Genomic DNA, 18,943 nt, shown 5'->3' with positions numbered 1-18,943 from the left:
GCGCGGAGGAGGCGGGGCCAGGGCGAGCGGTGACCCGGAGCCGCGGCCCGCGAGAGTCGGCCGAAGCGGGGCAGCAGGGACAGCGCCAGAGACAGGCGGCTCCGGGCCCGGTGATTCCAGTCGCCGAGACTGGCGGCGGAGCTGGGGGACTTGGGAGACGCCGGGGAGCGCGACGGGGAGGGGCGGGGCCCTGGGGGTCCGGGGAGGGGTGGAGCTCTGGAGGCCGGGAGGGGCGGGGCCCGGGGGCCGGGAGGGGCGGGGTCCGGGGGAGGGGCGCGGCCCGGGAGGCCGGGAGGGGCGGGGCCCTGGGGGCCGGGGAGGGGCGGGGCTCTGGGGTCCGGGAGGGGCGGGGCCAGCCCCGGCCACCCGCCTTCTCCCGGTAACGCTGCGGGGCGCCCGCTGTCCCGCAGGTGCGAGCCTGGGGCCGCTCGCCGGGGGGCGGCGGCGCGGGCGGGCCATGCTCCGGGACTCCCCGTCGCTGTGGGAGCTGGTGGAGGAGCACGTTCCGCTCCCGGAGCGGCCCGAAGTGAAGAGGCTTCTGGGGGAGATGACGGTGGACCTGAGCCTGGAGCTGCGGGCAGAGGTGGGGCGTGGGCGGAGGGGCCACACTCCAGGCCTGTCCCAAGACTCGGGTGATTTCCCCACCTCCCCTCGGGCCCCCGTCCTGCCCGGGAACTCCCGAGGTCCGGCCGCCCAGCCCTCTAGACTGCGCTCTGCCCCTCATGAGGTGCCCCAGCCCCCTCCACTCCCGTCCCGGCTCTCCCCGTCGCAAGGTGTGCCAGCTCTCCTTGCAGGTGGTGACGCTACAGGCCCTGCTCCGGGAGGCTCGAGCCTCCCGAGCCTCGGGCTCCCGCCCCACCTCTGAGCCCTCCTTGCTTCTGACACCGCCGCCCCTCCTAAGAGACCTCGTGCGCCAGGAGCTGAGGCAGCTGCTCCTGAGTCTCCGCCAGAAGGCCATCCGCGAGGGCAGGTGGGAACCTCGGACCTAGGGCGAGGCCCCGGAGCGGGGCTAAGGGGGGCTTGCCCTGAGCCTGAAAAGGGGCCAGGATTGCCTTCGGTGGTCCCCAGGAAGGAGCCCCTGACTTTCCTGTGCACCTTCCGCAGGGACCAGACCCAGGCTTGGGTCCAGTACAGCCCCAGGGTCCTGCGCTTTGCCTTGGAGGAGCCTAGGTGTGATTTGCCAGAACAGAAAATCCAGATGAGGAGTGAACCCAGGTGAAGTGGTGGTAGAAGAGGAGGGATCTCTCCCTACTTGGCAGGGGCCCAGCCAGCTGGTGGCTTCCACCTGGCTCCATGGAGAAGCTCCTGGCCTGGAGCTGGACCCCCTATAACCACATGTGAGGGTCAACAGGAGCTGGGCTAGAGAGCCCAGGGGACCGAATGAGACAAATGAGGGTGTTCCTAAGCGAATGGCAGCAGCCACTTAGTTCTGGTTCTCACACAACCCTTTGAGGGAGTGACAGCACCCTTTTACTGAGAAGGAAACTAAAACTCAGAACGGGTAACCAACTTGCCCAAGGTCACACACATTGAAGGGTGAGGGAGCCCATTTGCAAACCCAGGCTCCGGGACTCCTCTCCTTTGCGCTCTATATGTTGCCTTTTCGAGAAAAGAAACAGAACTGTCTAGGAGTGGCATTTGTGTCCCGAAGGCCTGGGGTGAGGCAACCTGGGGAGAGTGATGTTGACCTCCTCTGCCAGCAGCGGTCAGAGGGACCTCAGCGTCATCAAGGACCAGCTGAACGTGTCCAGCATTGACCAGGTTGCTGGACACCTGCGGTGAGGCCCCCCGAGTGTACATGGGGGGTGGACACAGGGAGGATGGTGCTGGGGCAGGTCTTGAAGTACTGAGACTGAGCTTCGGGGAGAGGGGAAGGAGGCCACACACCTGGTGGGAGGCCAGGACGGGGAGGCTGAGAGGTGGAAAGGGCAGGTTGCTGCAGGGCCTCAGTGGCTGCTGCCAGGAAGTGGTCAAGCCAGGGGGCCAGCCTGAGGATTTTTATCCTGAGGGGAGGCACCGTGGGAGGGTTTCAAGCAGAGGAAGGGCTGTGATGTGGGGGAGGAGGGAGGCCAGAGGAGGCCCCTGCAATAAGAAGAGAGGATGGTGGGTGCTGTGTGGGAGGTGCAGGGAGGACACATCCTGCCCTAGAAGAGGCTGGTGGGGGGTGGAAGGCTGGGGCCGAGAGCAGGGTGGGTGAGGCAGGAGGGCCTGGTGGGGGTGGGGCTGGGTCCTGCGGTGTTGGTCCTGGCTGCCACACTTGCGTGTGTCCCAGGAGCCTCCTGGAGGAGGAGTGTCACACCTTGGAGAGGATGGTCCCCATCCTGCAGGTGAGCTGCAGCCGTGGGCTGCCCTGCCCAGAGGCTTTCTGCTGAGTGTAGACGCAGCTGCCTCTCACTGGTGTGTGAGGCCCACATAATGTGTGTCTGTGTACATATGTGCATGTAAAGGTGTTTGAGTCCTGAGGCCATTTCTCACATGTGCATAGTCCCTATTGTGTGTATGAATCCAGAATATTCTGGTGAGCCCCTAAGTCCAAGGTCAGCACTTTAGATTAATTTGCTGAACTTGCCCCGTCTTTGCCTCCTTACCTGCCCTAAGTCTGAGTCCAAGCCAGCCACCACCTCACCCAGCAGGGCTTTTCAGGGGGGCGGGGGGACTGATGCTCCCCCCAGAGACTGCCAAGCCAGCCACCACCTCACCCAGCGGGGCTTTTCAGGGGGGCGGGGGGACTGGTGCTTCCCGCAGAGACTTTGGGGTCCTGCCATGGGGATCTTGGCCTCTGCGTCCAAGGCTGGGGCACTGAGCCAGCTCTCCCTGCAGCGCTGCCTGGAAGAGGAGTATACAGGGGCACCCCAGCCCTCTGAGGCAACCCTAGAGCCCACCCTGGCAGGTGAGGACCCCACGTAGGCCCCAGAGCACCCAGCCTCCTACTGTCCACCCCACACTTGTACACGCCCTGGAACTGCTACGAGTTGTGTCTCAGAGATACCTCTCTGCTGCAGAGCTAAAGGAACAGAAGGCAGCCATGCAACAGGAGCTGCAGGCACCTCTGAGGCCCCCCTGTGCCTCCTCCAGCCGTAGGTAAACCAGAGCACCTGGCTGGCTGGACAGGGTGGGCTGAGGCTCAGGCCGCTGCTGGCTCACCGCTGCTCTTTCCGTCCAGGCAGCAGCCCATGGGGTCCTCCAGCTGGGGTCTCGGGCCCATGCCTCGCCTCCATGGAGCTTCAGGAGCTTGGGCTGGGCCTCTCCAGTGCTGCCGGCCCGCTCCTCCTCCGGGGCGCCACCCCCAACCCCGAGGCCTGGCCACTGCCTGCCGCTGGGGACGGCAGCTTCAGTGCGGCCCGCGGACAAAGCCAGCTTCTGCTCCAGGGTCCAGCGCAGCAGCCCAGGCCCCCACCTGAGGGGCTGGTCACGAGGGAGGCTTCGGCTTCTGCTGGACCTCACGCCAGCTGCCGCCTCTCCGCCGCTATGGCCCAGCCTGCTTCAGATCTGGTCTCGGATGGACCCTTGCCAGGACACCGACACTGTCTGTCTGTCTGGCCCTTGCCCCCCACCCCCCTCGCCAAGTCCCTAGTGCCTGGTTCTGACAATCAGAGCCTTTGGCCCTCCTTCTCCCAGCTCTCCACAAAGGCCTGGCAGGCAGAGGTCTCATCCCAGCCCCGACTCTTGTCCCCCTGGGGGACTCAGACAAAGCACAGCAGCAGCTCAGAGACAGGAATAGAAATTTCATTAAAATCTATGGACTTTAAAATCCTAGTGGTGCACACGGATGGGTAGGGGCGGGTGGTGCACCGTTATTGCTACAGAGGATTAGAGGCGGCTCTTCCGGGGCTGTCACGGCACAGAGGGGCACAGAGGACGGACAAACGGACACTGCAGGGCTTGGGGGGAATGAGCTCGGGCTCCAGAGAGGGGATGGGGCACGCGGGCTGGGGCCATTTGGCACATGAACAGCCCAGTTTGGGAATCCTGGGCCTTTTGCCTGGTGGAGGGAGGGCAAGGGGGTTTCATGTAAGGTCCCCTTCCCCGGGGCTCTGGGCTCAAACCTCCTGCTGAGGAGCACCCCACCCCTACCCCCCAGAAACTAGTGCTTTGGGCAGGCTGCTGGGTCATGGGCCTCTGCTGGCTGGGCCTGACAGCCAGGGCTGGAATGAGGCGCAGAGACCCCAGGGCAGCCGAGTGAGGTGCAGGCAGGCCTGGAAGACAAACGGGGCTCACGGCTGGGGGCATGGGAATGGCAATCACAGAGAATACGATTTTTACAAAAATAATTACACAGACAAACAGGGCTGGGTGGCACGGCCTGACAAGTAATACTGTACAGCCCCCTCAGCCCCTCACCCTGGCCCCAGATAGGAAGACCCAAATCTGCCCGGGTGGAGGCCGGGGTCTGCTCTGAGGGCAGGAACACTGGTCAGGAGGTGGAGGCCCAAGGAGGGGAACAGGTAGGGGCCCACCTAGAACCTCAGCTCAGGGCAGAGTGTGGGGGCATCAGAGGCCATGTAAAGCCCAGCAGATCTCTGGGGACCTGGCCTGAGACCCCCCTCCAAAGTGCTTTGAGCGCCCCTCGCCCCCCCGGCCACCCCCCCATCGCCCACTCCCATCCCCAGCTGCCGTCTTGGCATCCAAAGGACCTGTAAACACTGGGGACACGAGCACAAATGACCACGCTACCAGTGGCGACCAAGGGGACAGCAGCTGCCCTGGCCAGGGCGTGGCAGGGGCAGGTGATGACACCCATCGCCTGCCTCCCCAGTCTCTGTGGTGGGAGCACCAGCGGGGCGGGCACTCCCCGGGCCAGCTGTGCTCATATCCGGGAGTCCTGCAGACGGCTCCCATTGCTGCCCACCATGGGGAGCTGGGCCTTGTCCGGGTGCAGCGGCTGGACCTCAAGCCCATCTTCGGGAGACGGCGGTATGGTGGGGGCATAGCGCCCAGTCTGGTGCTCCAGGAGGGCAGGGCCCCAGTCTCTGCTTGGCTTTGTGGCATTTTTCAAACGCTGTGGGAGAGGCAGACATGGGGGTGGGGGGCACTTCAGGAGGGAGCCGGGGAGCCCTATCCACCCGCCCCCTCCCGCTGGGTGCACCTACCCCTCACCTGGAGGAGGGTGTCCCCATCTGTGCGGCAGAGCTGGAACAGGGCATAGAGAGGGATGCAAATGACAGACGACAGAGCCATAAGGAAGCCGATGGCCACGGCCCAGCCCGGGTACTGGTAGTGGTTGTAGGTGATTGGCCGGTACTGGATCACCGTGAAGATAAGAATGAACTGCAGGGGGCAGGGGATGAGCGCACTTGAGGCCTGCCCAGGACCACCCCAGCCGCCCTTCCTCCGGTCCCGTCCTCCTCCCAGCACCCCGTCCCTTGTCCCTTCCTCTCCAGTCTCCAGGGCTACAAGGCAGCATCGTGGGCAGGTTGGGGCAATGTCAAGGTTGGGGAGTGGAAAGAACAGACGGAGCCAGGGGTCCAGAGCCTGGTGGGCAGGGAGGTCTGTCTTTGCTGTAATCCTGAGCCAGCCCGGGAGCAACTGACGTCACCTCTGAGGTCAGTCGGTCCTGCTCAAAGACTCGCAAGGGCTCCCTCCTCCCCACTGACCAAGGCTGAAGTAAGTAAAGCCAAATCCCTGGCCTCAGGGCTGTTAGCATTGCACACTGCACCTCACTTAGCCCTCTGGTCTCTCCTTCCTCTTCATCAATTTTGGAGAACCCTCTACACTTTCCTCTGTCAAACCCTATGCAAATGCCACCTCCTTCAAGAAGCCTCTCCAGATTTCTCATCCCTCTTCCCAAAAGGCCTCTCCAGGGCATTTTCTACCCGCTAAACATTTCCCACAGGCCGTGACCTCCTGGGGCTGCAGCAGGGTCTCAGTCTCATGGGCTGATGTGAATAGGCCTGTGCAGAGAGGTGGGAGTGATGCGGGAGAGGAGAGGGCAAGGCCCCGCCTGTCTGGCTGTGGAGCCACAGGGGAGGCTGGGGACCCGGAGCCGTTTCGGAAAGACAGGAGTGGGACGGGAAATGAAGCCCGGGGCCACAGCGACAGCAGCAAACTCAGGAAGCAGAAAGACGGGCCGGTGGCTCACGGGCCACCCAGGGGCCTGGCGTGTGCAGCGCTCCCCAGGAGGGCTCTGTGTCTGCCTCCTGAGCCCTCAGCTGCGTCTCCTTCATGACCAAATTCAGGAGGGCAAGACCCACACGCACTAGGGGCCCCTCCTGGGATGCTGCACGTGAAACAAGTTTCCTGAGTGGAACTAGGTGCTGACCAAGTCGTAAACAGATCCCTTTTTCCAGCGGACAGAAAGATGGTTTGTCCAAAAGAGCTTTGCAGAAATCTAAAGAGGTAAAGCCCCCCCACCCAAAAGACACAACATTCCAGAAACACGGGGCCACGGGGCCTGGAGTCGTGAGCTTCGGGAGACTCCGGCCTGGCTCTCTGAGCGCGGAGAGGCCGCTGCCCATGCAGCCTCCATCGCGCGGAGACTCGGGAGCCAGGCCGAGCTGCCCCTGCGAGTCCCCCTGTACCTGCCTCATTCCCGCCTCCCGTTCTGCCTGGGCTGGTACCCCAGGTCTCTGCCCGGGGGGCAGCCTCTTTGGGGCTCTGGAGGGTGAGCTCCCTCCGAAGGGCCCCAGGCCTTGGCCGCACCCCCAGAGGCCCAGGCCTGGCCTGGCCTCCCTCCACCTACACGACGCTTCTGCTGCTCCTGTTCAAAGCTGGGCCAGTGGCCAGAGCTGGGGTCTGTGCCAGCCTCAGGGAAGACCCCACTGCCCAGGTGGTGGCTGCCTCAGCCCTGGGGGGGCCTCCCCCCCCCCCCAGAAACAGGAGCCAACGTGGAAATCCGGTGCTGAGCTTCGTGTGGCCCAGAGAAGCTGGGCGTGACAGGAACATGACAGGACGCTGCCCTTACCACTAGGCTGGCCCCTCCGTCCCTCAGACGGCCTGGCCTCTCCTCTTCCCCTGGAGCCTCCGTTACCCTGAGGAACGCTTTGTGGCTCTGCTCCCGCCCTGAGCACAGAGGAGCAAACTCGGGTGATTAGTCCACGGACCAGTCCTGCTTCCTGCGGCGTTTCTGGTGGAGCCCGGGCCGCATGCAGTCTCCACCCTGGACCCCCTTGCCGCCAGCGGGGCCTCTGTCATTTATGAGCCGCGGAAACTTGGGTCTGTGACCTCCTGTCTCCTCCTCCTTGAAGCGGGAGTGAGGACACCCCGTGGAGAGTCCTATCAGGAGAGCTGATACATGAGCCACGTGCAGAAAGCGCCTGGTGCCGGGCGGGTGGGGGGGTCCCCCTGGGAGCTCCCGGGGGCTGAATGTCTGAATGTCGTGGGGCGGAAGCCTTCCCTGGGGGGAGCCGGGCCACTCCAGGGCCTGGAAGGCTTAGGAGACTGCCTCCGTCCCCGGAGCTGACATAGCACTTGTACCACCCGCTTCTGGAACGTGCAATTGCGTGGCGTACCCCGCGCCCCGAGTACCTGGGCTAAGGGACTAGAGACAGGAGGCTGACGCCCATCTGGCTAATTGTCCCTGCGTCCCTCTGGGGGAGCTGGCGGGCAGCTCCAGGACGGGGCTCTAAGCCGCCTCTGAGCCCCGCCTGCGTCTGCGCAATGGCTCTGACTCCCCCCGGCCAGAGCCGTGGGTGCAGACGCCCGTGGGGAGACGAGGACGCCTGCCAGGGGGCGCCGGCCCGGGAACTTACAAAGATGATGGCTGGAGAGACAAAGCGCCAGCAAATCTGGAAGAAGAGGGGCGGCGGGAACCCCAGCATCATCTGGATGTCCTGGAAGTAGTTGCGGTGCCCTGGAGAGAGGGGGGTCAGCTGGCCCGGCCGAGCAAGCGCCGCTGGACCAGGGGCGGGGGACGCGGGGACGTGGGGACGCGGGGGATGTGCACTCACCGTAGATGTACATGATGGACACGCACATGATGCAGGAGATGATGACCAGGGAGAAGCTGGCCGCGTAGTTGTCCATCAAGAGCAGCCAGTAGATGCCTGCCTGTGGGCCGTGGGCAGCTGAGTCAGGGGGACCCCCGGGGCCAGGCTCCCCCACCCCCGGACCTCCCGCCCGGCCTCTCCTCCAGGTCTTACCTGGCTGGTGAGGGGGACACCCAGCAGGAAGCCAGCCACAGCCACACCCAGGGTCACGTAGGTCTTTTTCTGCAGGATCCACTCATTTCCCACTTCATCCACAATGGCCGTGACCAGTGTCTCCAGGAGACAGAACTGCAGGAGTGGCCGTCAGAGCCTGGCCTCCCGCCCACCTGCTCCCTCAGCAGGCCGCCCATGCCCGCACCCCTACCTGAGTGCCCAGCCCCAGCACCCCTACCTGAGAGCCCAGCCCTAGCACCCCTGAGTGCCCAGCCCCAGCACCCCTACCTGAGCACCCACACCCACACCCCTACCTGAATGCCCAGCCCCAGCACCCCCTATCTGAGTGCCCAGCCCCAGCACCCCTAACTGAGGGCCCACGCCCACAGCTTTACCCCCTTACCTGAGCGCCCACACCCCCACCTCTACGTGAGTGCCCAGCCCCAGCACCCCTACCTGAGGGCCCACGCCCGCACCCCTACCTGAGCACCCACACCCGCACCCCTACCTGAATGCCCAGCCCCAGCACCCCCTATCTGAGTGCCCAGCACCAGCACCCCCACCTGAGTGCCCACGCCTGCACCCCTGAGTGCCCATACCCACACCCCTACCTGAGTGCCCATGCCTGCACCCCTACCTGAGTGCCCACGCCCGCACCCCTCCTGAGTGCCCATACCCGCACCCCTACCTGAGTGCCCATGCCCGTACCCTGAGTGCCCAGCCCCAGCACCCCTACCTGAGTGCCCAGCCCCAGCAAGATGAGCATGAAGAAGAAGAGCAGGGACCAGAGTGGGGAGATGGGCAGCAGTGTGAGGGCCTCGGGGTAAGCCACGAAGGCCAGGCCCGGGCCGTGGTCAGCCACGCGGGACACGTCCACGCCCAGGTGGTTGGCCATGAAGCCCAGGATGGAGAAGATGACAAAGCCCGCATAGACACTGGTGGCACAGTTAGTGATGCTGATGATAATGCTGTCCCTGACAGGGAGGAAAACAGGGTTCAAGGCGGGCAAAGAGAAGACCTGAGATGGAAAGTTCTAGGAACAGAGCTTCCCCCTCACCCCCCACCTCTTTTCTAGGGCCTTTTTCAGTGGGCTGAGCCTCAGACCCCTGGGCATCACTGTTCCCCACCCTCTTCTCTCTGTTCTCCAGTGACCGGATCCAGACCCAGGGCGCCCAGGACCTCAAGGCCACGAGTGGAACCCAGGGCCCTGGAGGGAGGTCCCAGAGGCCGCACTGGATCCGGGGCTCCGGGGAAGCTGGGGGGCAGCTGCAGGGTAGAGGGGCAGCTGGGGGCTGGCAGGGAGAGGCTCACCGGTAGCAGTTGTTGTGGAACTTGTTGTAGGAAGCCATGGTGATGAGGCCCCCCCACGCGCAGCCCAGCGAGTAAAATATCTGGGAGGCAGCATCGCCCCACACCTGCGGGGCAGGAGGCGCGTGGCAGGCGTCAGAGGCAGCGCCCCTCGGCCCTTCCCACCCCTCCAGGCCACTCTCCACGGCCCACCTTGGCCTCCAGGATCTTGTCCCACTGCGGGGTCAGGTAGTACATGATGCCCGTGAAGGCTCCATCCAGGGTCACACCTCGGACGAACAGGATGGTCAGCACCACGTAGGGGAAGGTGGCCGTGAAGTACACCACCTGCGCGAGATCGGCTCCGTTGGACTCCTCTGAGCTCTCCCTGGGGGGGCCCTGGCGCCCCCTCCCTGACACCCCCACGGGCCCTCCGGACCCTCCTCCCCTCTGTGCCCCCTCATCGCCGCCTGTCCCAGCTCCCACTCCCACGCCCCGCAGGGAGGCCGGATCTCCCAGGGAGGGTGCAGACCCTGCCGGGGGAGGGGTACTTACTTTCCCTGAAGACTTGACCCCCCGGATGAGGCAGAGGAAGACTACCACCCAAGAGACACCGAGGCAGCCGAGGAGGGGCAGTCGCACCTCCCCAAAGTTCCCAATGTCGTCTGAGAGCTTGAGCACGTAGAGCCTGGGGAGAGGGATGCTCGTCAGTAAGGGCCGGGCCCTGACGCCCAGCACCCGATTCCCAAGGCTCAGGGCGCGGCCTGGCAGGTCCCTTCTTTCTCGTGAGGTCCCAGCATGTGTAAGAAGGGTGCCTGGTGAGGCCCTGGGCCCGGCTGGCCCCAGCGCACCCCTCTGCCTGCTGCCCTGAGACTCCGCTGCTTGCAGCCTCTTCCAGGACCTCAAGGGCACCTGGAGGTGACACGCGGGGCCTGGGCCAGCCTCCTCCGGCCTGTGGCTGTGCAGGTCTCCCTGTCTCTACGCGGGCCCATCAGGCCCCGGGTTGTGCATCTCTCCCTTAGTAACGCCCTCTCCTCTAGACGGGGCACATCCTATCCCGTGGCACCTCCTCCAGGAAGCTTTTTGTGAACTTTTCACCCACATTAGTCTTCTCCATCTCCGACGAACCGAGGGAGGTGTTGGAGCGTTGAGGAAGGACTGGAGGCTCCAGAGCACGCGGGCCTGGGCTCAACCTGAATTCCTCTCCTACGTGTGTGCAGCTCTATCTGGCCCCCTTCGCCGCCCCAACGGCCTTTTCAATCAACCGGACACTTATGTGGCAGGTTCTGAGCCAGGTGCTGGGCACAGAGACCTGAATCAGGCATGCGGGCACCGCTGGAAGGGCATCTCAATCCCGGGCGGAGGGGCACACTGGAAGGCTTCCCGGAGGAGGTGAGGCTTGAGCTCAGGTTTGAGGAAAGGGGAGCAGGAGGGTGAAGAGAAGGGGAAGGGGGTGGCAGGCTGAGGCAACAGCATGCAGCAGGCCAGGGCATCATGGAATAATGCGGCCCAGCCCGGGCTGGTGGGGGGCTCGGCAAGGCTGGAAGAGAGAAGGATGAAGGGTGGGGAGAAGCCAGATTATAAGAAGCCACGAAGGCAAGGCTGCTAAGTTTGAATTTTATCCTAAGAGCAATGGGAAGCTTCTGAAGGCTTTCTTCTTTTCCTTCCTTCCTTCCTTCCTTCCTTCCTTCCTTCCTTCCTTCTTTCCTTTTTCTTTCTTCTTTCTTTCTTTCTTCTTCCTTCCTTCCTTCTTTCTTTTGCTTTCTTTCATTTCTTTTCCTTTTTTTTTTTTTTTTTTTAGAGATTTTATTTATTTATTTGAGAGAGAGAGCGAACAAGCGGGATGAGGAGCAGAGGGAGAAGCAGGCTCCCCGCAGGGATCCTGGGACCTTGGGATCATGACCTGAGCTGAAAGCAGAACTTCATCCACTGAGCCACCCAGGGGCCCCCCCGATGGGTTTTTCTAAGAGCACTTTCAAGGTCTTGCTTTGCTCAAAACTTTGCAGGGGGTCCCTGCTCTCAGCACGCAAAGTCTGAGTCCTCACTGTGGCTGCAAGGCTGTGGGTGACCTGTGGCCCTCTACCTGCCCCCCTCTGCTCTCCTGGCCTCCCTCTGCACCGCCCACTGCTCCAGCTTCGCAGGGGCCCCTTGTAGGTCCTTCATCACACCCAGCCACTGGGAGTGCCCTTTCCCGGAACATCCATATGTACACAGGTGGGGGGGTGGGGACAAGTGTGCAGTCACCCAGGGCCCCAGGCTTAGGAGGGTCCTGCGCTGGGCTTGCCGCTCTGCCAGTGACATCTTGAAATTCTTAATACACTCAAACATTTCACACTGGGCCCCACACACGAGGCAGCCGGGTTTGTCAAGCATGGCATCCTCCCCCCTCTCCCTCAGGTACTTGTTGCAGGTACCCTCCTTGCAAAGGGGCCTTTTCTGGCAACCCTGCTTAAAACTGCAGCCCAGCACTCCTTACCCCCTTCTTTGCTAGAAAGGGGTAGCACATGCACACGTCTCCTTTTTCTGTCTTTTAACCTATTTATTTTGCCTGCCATCCATTTTCTAGGAAGGCAGGAGTACCCAGTGCCCCCAGTGCCAAGCCAAGTGCCTGGCACAGAGCAGTACTCAATAGGTATTTCTTGAACAAATGAATGAATGAATGAGTGATTAAGTGAACATTGTGGTAAATGGATCCGGAGGTGGAAAGGAGAGAACCTTGGGGGCCAGCCTGGCTGTTGCCGCTGTCCAGGCTGGAAGTGATGAACAAGAGACTACTAGCTCTTGAGCCTCAGCTTCCTCATCTGTAATATGGGCACAATAACACCAACCTAGCATAATGTGTAGATGGAGTTAGGTATCTACAGGCTTCCTTCTGTGTCCTCTTACGGCTAGGCCCTCTCGGGAGAGCTCGCAGGCCGTCCTCTATCATTCTCAGCTGCTCTATCTTTTGCAAGTTAGTTCTCAAACCTCATGGCAATATTTTTAACACCTTGTGATGCGATGTTTCTCTGTTGCGTCATGGGACAATGTTGCCAGGCCTGGGATCTGGTGCTGGCTTGGGGGCTGCCTCCTCTCCGCCTCCTACCTTCCCTCGAGGCCGCCCTTTGCACAGGGACCCACAGAGGGCACCGTCCAACACGCCCCTCTCCTGCCCAACTCCTAGCACTGACACCCTCGTTGAACAGGCCTCAGCGCCTGGCCCTGCGTTATACCCCCTCTGGGCTCTTAGTCAGTGGGGGAGCCAAAGGCCAGGGGATAGCAGAAGTTCAGGAGCCCTGGGACCACCCAGAAGGGTCACCTGCTCCCCTTCAACAGTGCCTTCCAATCTTTTTTCCTTCAGAGCACACAGAGAAAGCATCTTGGGGCCATTGGGGTAAGCAGACCAGGTCACCGTGTTGGTGACTCCAGGCTGCCGACCAGGTACCCCCGGGTACCCCCTGGCCAGCGCTGCCCCCACAGCTGTGGCTACTGTGGCTACACAGAGCTGCTTTACCTCAAGCAACGGTATTCAACGTAGAGACCATTTCTCTTTTTTTTTTTTTTTTTTAGAGACCATTTCTCATTCAAGAGATTTGTTTTTAACTTTGTCTAATTATATATGTTAAACTGGTAGTAGTTTTGTTTGCTTGCTTAAAGATATTTATTTACTTATTTATTCATGAGAGACACAAAGAGGGAGGCAGAGACACAGGCAGAGGGAGAAGCAGGCTCCCTGCAGGGAGCCCGACACAGGACTCAATCCCAGGACCCTGGGGTCACTCCCTGGGCCGAAGGCAGGTGCTCAATCGCTGAGCCACCCAGGCGTCCCTAAACTGGTAGTGTTTTTTATGGGTGTTTTTTTTTTTAAGATTTTATTTATTTTTTGGACACAGAGGAGCAAACGTGCATAGAAGGAGGTAGAATGGCAGGGAGAGGGAGAAGCGGACTCCTCGCTGAGCAGAGAGCCCGATGTGGGGCTCGAACCCAGGACCCTGGGCTTGTGACCTGAGCCGAAGGCAGGCCTTTAACTGACTGAGCTACCCAGGTGCCCCTCTATGATTATTTTTAATCATTTCTATTATTTGCAAGGGCACAGCATCACAAAACCGGGGTGGGGGTGGTTAAAAGTTTAGAATGCTAACCTGGTCACCAAGTCCTGAATTCCTCCTCTTTTTATGGCACCGTATTTAGTTTTTCGTTTTGTTTTGGGACTACCTGCTTTTTGAGGTCAATTAACCTAAGAACTCTTAGAACCCAACATATTTGCAAGTTGGTTCTTGAGGCATAATGTCTCTGGAATTATTCCGTATTATTTTTTTAATTGCCCCAAACCAGTGATCAACTCCTCGTGAATAGAACAGCCTAATCTGTTTCTTTGCATCTCAGCAGCGGCTACATCACTGTGCTTCCTGGGCTCCCATCACTGTTCTTGGTGGCGATGCTGTGTGATCTCATGTCCTCTTCATAACAACAAGCATCTGGCTTGTTTCAACCCCCCTCCCCCATTTTAATGGATGAAAGGCTATGACTTAGGTTTGGTGATCTCCCGTGGCCAGACAGCTGATAAGCCACAGAGCCATGGTGTGAGAGGGGTCTGTGCAACTCCAGAGCCGCCGTGAAGACACGGGGAGCGGGCTGGGGGGCCCCGAGTCTCACTGTGCACCACTGTGGAGGTGAGGACGCAGTCGTTACTTAGGGCCTCCGGGCCAGAATCAGACCAGCACACAGATGACCATAAAACAAGGCCACAGGGCTGCTGGGAGAAAGGAGACCGTGGGCCAGAGGGTGAGCAGGGGGCAGACTGGGGCTCCAAAATCTGTCTCCCGTGCTTCTCTTGCTTTAGAGGAGTCTCTCAATCTTTTTTCTGATTTGCTTCCCTCGTTTGTAAAAGGGGACTCTTTCATACTGCCTGCACGAGCTAGCGAGCAAGGCTGTTGTGGGGCTCGAATGCGATCACACAGCTTTCCAAAGGGGTTTGGAGAGTGTGGACCAAGAGCACCTGCAGAGCATCATTGGCCTAATTCGTACCCGGGCCAGGCACAGTGGACGCACATATCCTGCCCCGGGACAGCTGCCTAGTTCCTTAACCTCTGAACATCAGTCCCTGAATCTGAAAAATAGGGATAATATTATAGGAGATAATAGGCAATAGGCCTGGCACACAGTGGGTGCCCTGGAGATGGGGGGGCTTGCTCTCCTCACTTCCTTTGCCCAAAGCCAACCTGGGCAGGCCTCTCAAGGGTCATTTCCCCAGGTTTCCCAGGAGGGGGCAGCAGGGAGCCATCCTGCAGGGAAGGAGTCCCTTGGGACTGCCCCTAGTTAGGCGGGTGGAGGAGAGTTCAGTGGGTCCCCCAGTGGGCCCCCCAACCCATGACCAGTTCTCTTTGAGGGCTATTCCCCTCTGATCGCACTGGGTAAAATCTGCGGAACTTTGCCCTGACTGGTCCTAGCCAGCTGGGACTCCCTGACCCACAGCCCCTGGGGTGGGAACTTCTAAAGCCGCCCCTGAGTGTGGGTGAGGCCTTGCCCTCCCCAGGTTCACCCCCGTCCCTGGTGTACATCACATTGCCCTGCCCACACCATGCCTGAGACGTAGTTGAATACCTAACTGGGCAGGAATTTGCTTAGTCCTCTCAGTAGACGGGACCTCCACGAGGGAAGGATCCGTGAGTCTCACTCCTCACGCTGTCTCCCCTCTGAGTGCAGTGTCTGGTATCCACTAGGTGCTCAAGAAATGATCTGTCCAGTGACTGAGTCGGCCTGGAGGTCACTGTGCCTGCCCCTCGCTGGGAGGCAGCAGCGCTGTTGTCTACACCACCAGCCCTGTGGGTAGTGACCACATCTCAGCTGTCTTTGGATGGTTGTGGCACAGCCCAGAGGCTGGCACAGGGACACTGGGCCCTGTGGGGTCGGAGCACTGGCACCGGGCTTGGAGGCTACTGACCTGCTAGGACTCCAGGCTCCCCGGGACCCTGGCCATCTCACCCCCGGCTCTCTACCACGTGGTGGTGAAACGTCGAACCTCGGCCTGGCATGGCTCCTGTTCCACTCGTCTCCACTTTGCTCCCAGCCATGGCTCACCTGCCCAGGTGTCTCTCCCAGCCCTGCTATGCCTCCCTCCTCCCTCCTAGGGCAGCCCTCTGGGCCACCTCCTCTTGGCCCCGTCCACTCAGAAGTGGCCACCTCCTCTTTGTGTCCCTACCACACACCTGAGCATCCGGGCACCTACGCACCTGCCCTAATATGACCCCCCCTCAGGACTGTGAACTCCTCAGGCTAGGGGGCTCCAGGCTCTTCAGACCCCATGGGCACACGGGGCCTCTCAGAGCAGACCATGTGGATATGGAACGCATCCATGCGGCCTACCCTCGGGCCCCCAACACTCTCTTCCCACAGGTTGCCCAACAGGACATGAGTTTCCTTTGGGAAGCCCCACTCTGCCCTCACGCCCGGCCCGTTGGGACAAGGTGTTCCAGAACACCTCCAGCGGCAGCTTGTGGGCAGCCAGCCCTGAGACTCCAGTGTCTGTCACCACAGAGCACAGTAGGGCCAGGCTGTCTTTCCGAAGCTTGATGATGACGGCCCTGGGCTCAGGAGGCATCTACGGTTCCCTCTGCTCTGCTGCTAAGTCGAAGCTCAATTCATGTGCCTTCTCCTCGAAGGCTGGGGGCCCCTCCTAGGCCCCCTCCCACCGCCGTGAGCCTCCATGAGCTTCCCACACACCGGAGAGTCTCATCAGAACAGCTTGCCCTGTGTCAGGACCGGCTCTGCTCCTCTGGGACCTAAGGCCTCCGCTCCCACTGATCTTACCAGGAGGCCACCCCGCTCCCCATCCCCCCACCCCCTGGCTCTGCTCTGCTGACTTGCCCGACTGCTGGAGGGGAGCTCCCTCGCCACCCCTTGCAAGGCCCCTCACTCAGCGTCCTGCCCTCCACGGCCCCACGGTGTCAGCCTCTTCTGAGCTCCTCTGCAAACTCCTTGTGCACCTTTGCGCCCCTGTGCTTGTTCCCGGCACCCCACCTGGGCAGCACAGACTTGCCTGATGGCTAGGGGGAGAGCTGCGGCTTGGCACCCGGTGTCCCCCCAGCCCGGGCCAGTGGGGCCTCACCTCCAGTACTCCTCGCTGGGGCTGGTCCTCTGGAGGGAGTGGTTGAGCAGGTGGGAAAGGTTGCTGGGCAGGGTGGCAGGCCGGGAGCCGTTGGTGAGGTTGGAGGCATCCAGCACCCCAGCGCAGTCGGGCGTGTTCCAGGGGTTATTGCAGTAGGCCCAGGGCAGCACGTGCGTCATGGACGAGAAGAAGTAGTAGAAGGCGATGCAGATGACCACGTTGTAGTAGATGCCGATGTACGTGGACACCACCATCATGCCGTAGCCCACACCTGGGGGGGAGGGCGGGGGAGCGGCCTCAGACCTCTAGCTGGAGAAGGCAGGGTTAACTGTGAAGGGCTCACGGGGCAGGCTTTCGGGAGGCCCGTAGAGAGGACAAGTCAAGGCCTTAGCAGGGGTAAGCTGGAGGGCCCAGGGCTTTTGTATATACACATGGTAGGTGGGGAGGGTGGAGGCCAAGTAAACAGGGGGCTCAGCATGCATCCGTGGCCTTGGCCATTGATGGAGGGCTTGAGGGGAGCACTAGGGCTCCGTGGGGGTTGGCAGTGTTTGTACAGATGGGTGAGTAGGCCCCCAGAGGCCCGAGCGCGCGTGCGTGCTGTGTGTGTAGGGAGGCGTGTACCCCATCCAGGCCTCACCTTTGAACATGGGGCTGATCCTCCAGACCCCCAGGCAGCCTTGACTTGCAAACTGGCCAAAGGAGAGCTCCATGAAGAAGAGAGGGATCCCACAGAATATCAGCATGATGAAGTAGGGAAACATGAAGGCGCCTGGCAGGCAGGGAAAGGGCTGGCTCAGGGCGGGCCTGGGGGGTCCCCCCCTCTTCCTGCTGAGAACCCAACAGCAAAACCTTTGCGATCGGCTGAGACCACGCACTGAGCAGGAGCCTGGGTCTGAGGTATCCTACCCACAGTGTGTCTCTGAATTTGACAGACGCTCCCCAAGCAGAACCCAGGCCCCAGACCCACCATGTTAGGGCGGGATTTGATGGCTTAACCCAGCCAATTCACAAACAGAAGTCGCTGGGATCCTCAAATTCCCTGAACCATTTAGGGGGCTGTCGACACACAGTGGGTATCAGACAGGGAACAACCTCGGGAGGCTGGAGTGCCTTTCTCTCCCTCTCGACCCCATAGGAGCAGGCTAGCAGGGTCAGGCCCAGACAGCAGACAGCCAGGGTCGAGGGGTGAGCTGAGCCTTAGGTAAAGGGTACCTAAGCCAGGGACTGGGGCGGGGGAGCTGAGAGCCAGAGGCCAGCCTGTCTGGGGTGGGGACCGTGCCAGGGACGGGGTAGCCGGGGCCTTAGTGGGTAGGCTTTATCCAAGTGGGTGGTCCCTGCCCTGTGCCCGCTGGGTACCTCCCCCGTTGCGATAGCAGAGGTATGGGAAGCGCCAAACATTGCCCAGGCCCACGGCATAGCCCACGCTCGTCAGTACAAACTCGATCTGGTTGCCCCAGTTGCCCCGTTTGAGGTTCTGGTCCCTCTTGGTGGCCTCGCTGGGCACAGCACCATTCTGTGGGGACAGGAGAGAAGCTACCATCAGAAAGGCAGTTGTGCTCCCGTGCCTGGCCCTCTGGGCCTCGCCCAGCAGGGCAACCGTGGACCCTGCAAGCCCCCACCCCCACCCGGGCTTCCCGTCTGCTGGCAGGAGCGCTGGCCGCCCTGGCAGAGAAGGGGAGAAGGGAGGAGTGGCGGCCAGAGGGCGCCAAGCAGGACGTCTGTCACCGGGTCCCCCGCCCTGGGCCAGGGGTACCAGCCCACCTGAGGAGCCACTGCCAACATCTGAGAGGTGGGACACCCAGGGGGAGCTCGGGCCCAGAGCCCCCCAGCCCCAGCCCCTCCAAAGCCTCCCCTCTCCCCTCTGGGTGAGGATCTGGGAGCAGCTGAGCCTCATACCAAGCAGCCAAGTCGGGCTGGGCACAAAGGGGCCTGTGTCCAGACGGCCCCCCCCACCCGCCGCTACCGCATCACCAGGCTGAGCACGCTGCCCACGGGCAGGCAGTGCGGGGGGCAGGGCATGCCCGACCCCTCCCCCGCCCAAGGCCCGTTCCTGGGGGGCACAGGACGGCCAGGGCTGGAGGTGTCGGGGGGAGCGACCGAGCTGGGCCAGCCTCGGGGAGGGGTCCTGGGACTCAGGATGGGAAGGCCCCGGGGGAGCCTCTACATTGCCCATAGCTGGGGGTCCCGGGTCCTGGAGCTGACATGGATGGGGTGGTGCTGGCCATGAGTGGGGGAGAAGACTAGAGTTGTAGGCACCACGCCAGACTTGAGGGACAGACTCTGCTAGGGGAAACAGAGGGAGGCACTCGGAGAAAGGTCTCTGAGCTGGGGGGGGGGGGGCTACGGAGGAGGGGGCCAGCCAGGAGGGGATCTGCCCCAAAGGAAGGAAGCCAGGCCTGCCTGGGGGAGCTGCGGGGTTGGGCCGGGTGGCCTGAGGCCCCACTGAGGACAGCCCCGTTTGAACCCCGACCCCACAGTTGGAACTGGCTCG

At 61.8% G+C, this 18,943-nt stretch overlaps 2 protein-coding genes across 18 annotated transcripts in view; one reads left to right on the top strand and one right to left on the bottom strand.

Annotated features, from left to right (window-relative positions):
• The first annotated feature begins 19 nt into the window (after window positions 1-19).
• On the top strand, window positions 20-3,751 carry CCDC24 (coiled-coil domain containing 24). Of its 2 annotated transcripts, XM_072724220.1 has the most exons (9): window positions 20-110; window positions 411-583; window positions 795-970; window positions 1,105-1,215; window positions 1,704-1,778; window positions 2,273-2,327; window positions 2,821-2,890; window positions 3,003-3,081; window positions 3,164-3,751. In XM_072724220.1, the coding sequence occupies exons 2-9, from the start codon at window positions 458-460 to the stop codon at window positions 3,399-3,401; spliced, it is 930 nt and encodes a 309-aa protein (XP_072580321.1). In that variant the 5' UTR covers window positions 20-110; window positions 411-457; the 3' UTR covers window positions 3,402-3,751. The 2 variants fall into 2 exon arrangements, with proteins under 2 accessions (XP_072580321.1, XP_025847802.1); XM_025992017.2 differs by lacking the exons at window positions 20-110; window positions 411-583 and having other exon boundaries at window positions 864-970; window positions 1,652-1,778.
• The window catches only part of SLC6A9 (solute carrier family 6 member 9), a 32,070-nt gene continuing 16,832 nt past the window's right edge, over window positions 3,706-18,943 (bottom strand). For 6 of the 16 annotated variants that reach the window (XM_025992007.2, XM_025992009.2, XM_025992008.2 and 3 more), the window contains 12 exons: window positions 17,809-17,965; window positions 17,090-17,221; window positions 16,453-16,723; window positions 9,921-10,053; window positions 9,579-9,713; window positions 9,390-9,493; window positions 8,815-9,052; window positions 8,079-8,213; window positions 7,887-7,986; window positions 7,689-7,789; window positions 5,098-5,268; window positions 3,706-4,999 (listed from right to left, as the gene is read on the bottom strand). In XM_025992007.2, coding sequence (XP_025847792.1) covers window positions 4,808-4,999; window positions 5,098-5,268; window positions 7,689-7,789; window positions 7,887-7,986; window positions 8,079-8,213; window positions 8,815-9,052; window positions 9,390-9,493; window positions 9,579-9,713; window positions 9,921-10,053; window positions 16,453-16,723; window positions 17,090-17,221; window positions 17,809-17,965 — 1,869 coding nt within the window. In that variant the 3' untranslated portion in view covers window positions 3,706-4,807. Of the gene's footprint in view, window positions 5,000-5,097; window positions 5,269-7,688; window positions 7,790-7,886; window positions 7,987-8,078; window positions 8,214-8,814; window positions 9,053-9,389; window positions 9,494-9,578; window positions 9,714-9,920; window positions 10,054-16,452; window positions 16,724-17,089; window positions 17,222-17,808; window positions 17,966-18,213; window positions 18,360-18,943 lie in introns of those variants that run through there. The other 10 variants (XM_072724212.1, XM_072724214.1, XM_072724213.1 and 7 more) reach the window with 4 other exon arrangements.

This window comes from Vulpes vulpes, chromosome 10 (assembly GCF_048418805.1).
Source record: "Vulpes vulpes isolate BD-2025 chromosome 10, VulVul3, whole genome shotgun sequence".
NCBI lineage: Eukaryota > Metazoa > Chordata > Mammalia > Carnivora > Canidae > Vulpes > Vulpes vulpes.
This window is presented reverse-complemented; position numbering and strand designations above follow the sequence as displayed.

Bases quoted from the DNA above. Each gene is read 5' to 3' on its own strand.
- CCDC24 (XM_072724220.1), top strand. From the start codon at position 458: ATGCTCCGGGACTCCCCGTCGCTGTGGGAGCTGGTGGAGGAGCACGTT. The intron at 584-794 runs GTGGGGCGTGGG...CTCTCCTTGCAG, and splicing joins GCCTGGAGCTGCGGGCAGAG to GTGGTGACGCTACAGGCCCT. The intron at 2,328-2,820 runs GTGAGCTGCAGC...CTCTCCCTGCAG, and splicing joins GGATGGTCCCCATCCTGCAG to CGCTGCCTGGAAGAGGAGTA.